Genomic DNA, 6,768 nt, shown 5'->3' on the forward strand with positions numbered 1-6,768 from the left:
CGAATGCTCAAGTTTAAAAAGTCAAAAACAAGAAAAAGACAAAAAAAAGTGTAAAAAGACAAAAATACCCTCATTTAACTGAGTTTTTTTGACGATGTTAAGCTTAAGGAACGATTTTCAAAACAAAATATAAACAATAAGAACGATAATTATAGTTATTGAAATCTAAAAACCACTTTCAAAGATTCCCACACTAACAAAAATCGTAGTTTACTCAATTTTTAAAATTGTATGCATCCCTTTTGGGCGAAAAGAGTGTATATGTATTCCTCAACCTCTCTTTGAATTAGGTTTTGATTGGCCAAACATTATAGGCCGTCAAAAGCGACCAAACTAGCCTCCAACAGCACAAGCCCTACTTCTACCTTCCGCTTATATATCCATCTCTCTTCCAATTTCTTCACGTCTCTGCAGTTTTCACTTCCATCCAACAGAAATCAGATCCATTTTTTAGGTATGTGTGATGATTCATGTGTTTTTTTTGTTTCTCTTTAGTGTTATCGTTGATTTTATTACTTGCTACATCAAGATCAGGTTCTCGATTGATGAGTTTCAACTGTTTTTAGATCTATATGATTACTTTTAGTTCTGGGTCTTTTTCATAGGATATACTCTGATTGCTTGTGTGCGTAAGATATTGTTTCTTGTTGCTTGATGAATTTGCCTGATTGTATGATATTATTTCTAATTTGGGAAAGATCTAAATTTCGTTTTGATTTTGAGATTTTGGTTTAAATGATCTTTATGAACACTCCATTTTTTAAATCTTGTGGCCCTTTGATTTGATCTATTACTTTACAAATGCAAAATCGATATAGATTTTGTTGCAAATACGTAACATTTTTTTATTTGTACGAGGAGAATTATCATGAGGGAATCCATAGGTAAAATTGTTGGAATCACTTATCAAAAGAGACCATTTGGAAACTAACCATCAATTCTGGGAGAAAACCATAACAGCAATTTAGCTTGCAATCAGGAAAATTTAAGTGCACTAACAGCCGTAGACCCTAGTTCTTGGCACTTCTTGTCTAAGATTGCTCATTATTGTAAAAAGTAGGGTTTTTTTATGTTTGCTAAAACTGATGGTTTTCTGTAACAAAAATCCATGTATGATGGTTTAAAAGTTGAAACCTCTAAATAAATGTTAGGCCTGTGGGGCTCCTCCTGACAGATCCTCAGTTCGAGTTTTCTTAGTGCCATTGGGGATTTCCTTGGTTGATATCTTCAGGGACCCATGGGATTAGTCGATGCATGTGCAAGCTGCTTATTGGTTGATAGCTTGAAAGCTAGATTATGTGTCTTATAAGACCTGTTAATTGGCAAAAAAAGTCTTAAAAACATGCTAATTGTTGTATCTAATGAAGTTAGGGGATTAGAGATAATCCGGCATACATATATATTGCCTCAAAGCTGACCTTCCATGAATTTACTTGGATATTTTGTATATAAAATTTATTAAGGAAGCCTCAAACCTCTTAACTATGAATAGCTTTCATTGCATGATTTTCTTAAATACAAGACAAATATTTAGTTTTTAAAGAGTGAATTAGCATTTTGAAACAGTAAGTATCTGCAACTGCAAGAATGCAAAGGAAATCGTATAGCTAGTTTTGACTTTTTGTCAACATAATTAGTTGCTAAACATCATTTTCTATCCAATTTATCATATTTTAAATCATAAACTGAAAAAAGGACACAAGTGTTGGTGAGCAGGGGCCAAGTGACATGTTTGGTACAAAGACATGTTTATGTTTCATTTAAGCTTTTCATGAATTATATTTGTTCTTGTTTGTTTGCTATTAGTATTCATATATAAGCATTTTATAAATCTTTTGTATTGTTTCCTGAAGATGGAAATTCTGCAAGATTCTGCTTTTCGTTTTAATATTCTCTATAGTGGGGTTCCTTTGAATCGTTATAAGAAAAACCACATCATATTTACGTAATATTTATGCTTGGTATAGTTTCCAATCACCACCATCATGTTTGGCCGTGTTCCTAAGAAGAGTGATAATTCAAAGTATTACGAAATTCTTGGTGTGCCACAAAGTGCCAGTCAAGATGAACTGAAGAAGGCTTACCGGAAGGCTGCCATAAAGAATCATCCTGACAAAGGTGGAGACCCTGAGAAGGTGAATCTTTATGAATTATATGCCATTTCTCTGGTTTTCCAGTATGTAGCCATTTTGGATTTTATGTCAACCACAATAAGCATCCTAAATTTAAGAAGAAAGTAGAGTTTTGAACTATATAAATACTCCCTCCATCCCAAAATAAATGTACATAATGAAAAAGGCACACAATCTTAGAACCTTGTAGTGATTACATTTTTTAATTAACTGCCTGACAATTGTAACCTTGATAATAGAGGGAGTAATGAATTTCTCCATCTCGTAATTAAGGGTAGAATTGGTAGATATGCACTTACTTTTGAAAGTGGACATTTTTTTTGGGACAAAGTAAAATCAAAATGTCTACACTTATAATGGGACGGCAGAAATATAATTTTGCAAGAGATGCAAGAATATGTGATACTGTCCCGTTTTATTTCTAAATGCATACTATTTTGCAGTTCAAGGAATTGTCTCAAGCATATGAAGTCCTCAGCGATCCAGAAAAACGAGAAATTTATGATGAATATGGTGAAGATGCTTTGAAAGAGGGAATGGGAGGAGGCGGTAGCTCCTCTGGGAACCCATTTGATGTGTTTGAGCAGTTCTTTGGTGGTGGTGGTTTTGGAGGAGGATTTGGTGGTGTGGATTCTTATTTGATCCTTTTTAGCTTTTCCTTGTCCAATTTACTTAATTGGTAACTAATCTATTATGCAAATCTTTGTATTGTTAGGTGGTGGTAGTTCAAGAACTAGGAAGAAGCAAGGAGAAGATGTAAAACAAATCCTAAAGGTTTCTTTGGAGGAAGTGTATAATGGCACAATGAAGAAACTCTCTCTTTCAAGGAATATTTTGTGCAAAAAGTGTAAAGGGTACACCACACATCCTTTAAGATTGGTGAAAATATTTGTATAATCCGATTCATTGTTGGACTGGAGATGGATAAGAAGCCCAAAGCCCAGCCCTACCTGAAAAAGCCCGGCTTGAAAAAGCCCAATCGGGCCCATATTCACCCAAAAGCCTAATCCGGGCCTTCTTTTATTTACTAAAAAAAGGCTTGGACAAAAGGCCCTACCCTTGTGTATCTCTAGTTGGAACTACTTGATCAAACTATATTCATCTTTGCCAAGTCCAAAGAGCAAGCTGTGATGATAATAATTCAGAAAGTATCTAATTTATACATGTAATATATCAGGAAAGGTTCGAAGAGTGGTGCTTCATCTAGATGTCATGGATGCCAAGGGTCTGGAATGAGGGTCACAACTCGACAGATCGCCCCAGGAATGATCCAACAAATGCAGCATGTTTGTTCTGAATGCAGAGGCTCTGGTATCTACTGAATCCCTGCAGCTATCATATCTGTACTTACATTATAAAACATTTAGGTGAAAGTCTTAAAAACAACTTATTAAGCATTATGTACTGCTTAGTAATGCATAATCACTGAAATTTTGAGTTCACATGTAATCATTGCAAACATGCACTTTCTTAAAGCTCTTTGAACTTCATAAAACTAACTAATAATAACCAACTGATAAATACGTTCAAATATAGGATAATCATTAATCCCTAACAGAATAAAACACTTTATCATTAAAGCTAAAATAAGTTACATCATTGTTTCTAAATCTAAAATCTTCAAATTATAATAAAATTTTGAATGAAGTATATTATATCAAAAATGGAACTTTTATTGTTTAACTTGACACCAGTATCAACATATTTTTCGGATTTTTTATGTGGTCTTCAAATTAGCAATGTTCAATCACCACTTGTAACTTCAAATTAGCAATGTTCAATCACCACTTGTAATTTCTACTTTATTGAAACATACATTTAGAATTTTATTTTACGATGATAAATTGCATTAATATTCCATTCTTGGTTTACAATAAAATCTTGCATCCTGCTGCATTGCATGGGTACACAACTAGTCTTCTTAATGGCATATGTTTTACTTTCTGTAACTCTTGAAATTATGTTCAATTAAATAGGAGAATCAATCAACGAGAGAGATAGATGCCAGCAGTGCAAAGGAAAGAAGGTTACACAGGAGAAGAAAGTGCTTGAGGTTAATGTTGAAAAAGGAATGCAGAATGGTCAAAAGATAGTGTTTGAGGGCCAAGCTGATGAAGCTGTAAGTAAATTTAGATCATAAATAAACCTCGATTCTCGCCCTACTGGCAAATAAAAGCTAGGCCTTGGGCTCATTCCCATAGGTCGCCGGTTTGAGCTTCTCAGGGTCACTGGAGATTTTTATGGCTGTTATCTCCAGGGCCCAATGAGATTAGTCAAGGTGCATGCAAGTCAACCCGGATACCCATGGTTACAAAAAAATATAGATTGTAAATATGGTTGATATGTAGTTGATCTTTTTCCGTGTTTAGCCATCAAGCATTAGACTTTGACCTTTATCTATCTATTTTGCAGCCTGATACCGTTACAGGAGATATTGTTTTCGTATTGCAACTGAAAGAACACCCCAAATTTAAGAGAAAGCAAGATGATCTCTATGTGGAACACAATGTTAGCTTAACCGAAGCTCTTTGCGGGTTCCAGTTTGTTCTTACTCATCTTGATGGCAGACAACTTCTTATCAAAACGAATCCTGGAGAAGTGATCAAACCTGGTACAAGGAAAATCAAAACCCTTTTCTTAAATTTTGTTATTTCTCTGTTTTTAGCAATGGTTTTTATTTTTGATGCCAAATAGTTACGGGATTCTGATTTCTCTTGCAAATCAGACATGGTGCTAGAAAATCAAACGCCCTCTTCTTGAATTCCATCATCCTGTTTTCCAAAATAGTTTTCAACTTGTGAGGTCAATAGTGATATTATTTCTGTTATAAATCATCTAAAATGGTACAAGAAAATCAAAGACCCTCTTCTTCCTTTTTTTGTTTTTTTATGGTAAACCTTATTTGACACATTTACTAGTCCACTGGGATCATTCAAAACACTATGGGCAGACTTTAGGTCTTCTGGCCAGGGGCATGCCCTTTAGGAGGTGTTTGGATGAGCGAAAGGACTGGATGAGCGAAAGTGAGGCCTGTATGTGTAAGAATAATGAAAGGTTTTAGGGGTTCCATTTGACATGGGTAGTCTAGTAATTTACCAATCTTGTCCCATCTCCCTAATTTTTGTTCCACCTATTTTGGTGGGACAAAAAATTTACAAAAAATTGTCATAGTTTAATGTCGTGACAAAACATGAAACAAGAAGTTTTTTCTTCTACTGTCTCACGTACAAAGAGCACCCTTAAAGAAGTTGATAGCATCTAGTAGGAATTGAACATGGGACCCCAATGATCGACTGTTAGGCTAAACCCTCTTTCTAAATTTCATTATTAATCTCTTTATTTTCTGAAATGATTCGACTTTTAAGGTCAAACAATGAAAGGATTCCGATTTACCTACAAATCCCTCTTCAAAACATTAGCAGTTATCAATTGTATTGCAACTATGCTTTCATTTTCTCATTCACTTTCCATGTACAGATCAATACAAAGGAATCAACGATGAGGGAATGCCACAGTACCAACGACCATTCATGAAGGGCAAGCTCGTAATCCATTTCAATGTTGCATTTCCCGAAACTGGGGCTCTGACCCCCGAGAAATGCAAGATTCTGGAGACCATTTTACCCCCTGCAAGCACGAGTTCATCTGAAATGGCGGTTGATGATTGTGAAGAAACCATTTTACATGATGTGAATATGGAAGAAGAAATGAGGAGGAAAGAGTATCAGAGACAGCAGGAAGCGTACGATGAAGATGAAGACGATGAACCTGGAATGCAACGCGTGGGTTGTAATCAGCAGTAAGATCCATCTTTTGCGGTTTTATAAAGGGTAGAGATTTGTGATTCTTATGATGTTTGTGAAGATTTATGGCTATTCTGCTCGCTGATTCTTAGTTTTCGTGCGTTTTTCGAGATTTTGAGCTTTGGCTCGGCTTTCTTTTGTTGATTTTATGATATATTCGACACTTATGAAATTGAGTTTTTGCTTGCCTTGTTATAGTTCTTCACACCTTTCTAATACTTTCCTTTTGAATGAATGGAGCTTATTGCGAATGTGAACTTCTACCACCCGTTGTGTATTTGGTAATTCAGTGGAAAACATGTGACTATAAGGTTTAGGGGTTGCTTACCAAATGCTTACCGGATGTCACTTACCTTAATAGGTGAGTGTGACAAAGACCAAGAATCTTACCAAATAAGAGATATAAGGACCAAAATCTTACTGGATAAGAGAGAGAGAAAACTCTTATTCGGTTAGTGCTTACGAAGTAAGAGATGCTTACCGACAAAGACAATCCATTTTGATGGTCGAGAAGGTTACTCGATAAGATAAGTGAGAGTGGTGACTCTTGGTGGTATGTCTTTGGTAAACGTCCTCTTAAACTGATACTAAAGCATTATTGATCTATTGGTATTTGGGTTACCTCTCAAGCTTAACCTTCTTGGAGGTGAGGGGTTCAGGTCTCAATACAAGTGGGGAGGGTACGCAAGTTTTGTAGCGGTCTATACTTCCAAAAAGAGATTCAAATCGAGAGCTTTTGGGCTTACTATGTCTTTGATGGTGGCATTAGCTACCGAAGGCGGGTGTTGCATCCTTATTTCCGACCATTTTGCACGGTAGCGAGATGATTTTTC

At 35.6% G+C, this 6,768-nt stretch overlaps 1 protein-coding gene across 2 annotated transcripts; it reads left to right on the forward strand.

Moving 5' to 3' along the window:
* Positions 1 to 300: 300 nt before the first annotated feature.
* Positions 301 to 6,151, forward strand: LOC112528958 (dnaJ protein homolog). Of its 2 annotated transcripts, none has more exons than XM_025140021.1 (8): positions 301 to 454; positions 1,968 to 2,135; positions 2,576 to 2,756; positions 2,848 to 2,986; positions 3,310 to 3,443; positions 4,109 to 4,251; positions 4,545 to 4,743; positions 5,610 to 6,151. In XM_025140021.1, exons 2-8 carry the CDS (start codon positions 1,986 to 1,988, stop codon positions 5,933 to 5,935), a joined length of 1,272 nt encoding a protein of 423 aa, XP_024995789.1. In that variant the 5' UTR covers positions 301 to 454; positions 1,968 to 1,985; the 3' UTR covers positions 5,936 to 6,151. The 2 variants fall into 2 exon arrangements, with proteins under 2 accessions (XP_024995789.1, XP_024995790.1); XM_025140022.1 differs by having other exon boundaries at positions 336 to 450; positions 1,965 to 2,135.
* The last annotated feature ends 617 nt before the right edge of the window (positions 6,152 to 6,768 follow it).

This window comes from Cynara cardunculus (genome assembly GCF_001531365.2).
Source record: "Cynara cardunculus var. scolymus isolate 2C chromosome LG 16, CcrdV1, whole genome shotgun sequence".
Taxonomy (NCBI): Eukaryota; Viridiplantae; Streptophyta; class Magnoliopsida; order Asterales; family Asteraceae; genus Cynara; species Cynara cardunculus.

What these genes read in the sequence shown, in the direction of transcription:
- LOC112528958 (XM_025140021.1), top strand. Translation starts at nt 1,986, where the DNA reads ATGTTTGGCCGTGTTCCTAAGAAGAGTGATAATTCAAAGTATTACGAA. An exon ending in TTTTGGAGGAGGATTTGGTG is followed by an intron (nt 2,757 to 2,847) that starts GTGTGGATTCTT and finishes TTGTATTGTTAG; the next exon opens with GTGGTGGTAGTTCAAGAACT. An exon ending in TTGTGCAAAAAGTGTAAAGG is followed by an intron (nt 2,987 to 3,309) that starts GTACACCACACA and finishes GTAATATATCAG; the next exon opens with GAAAGGTTCGAAGAGTGGTG.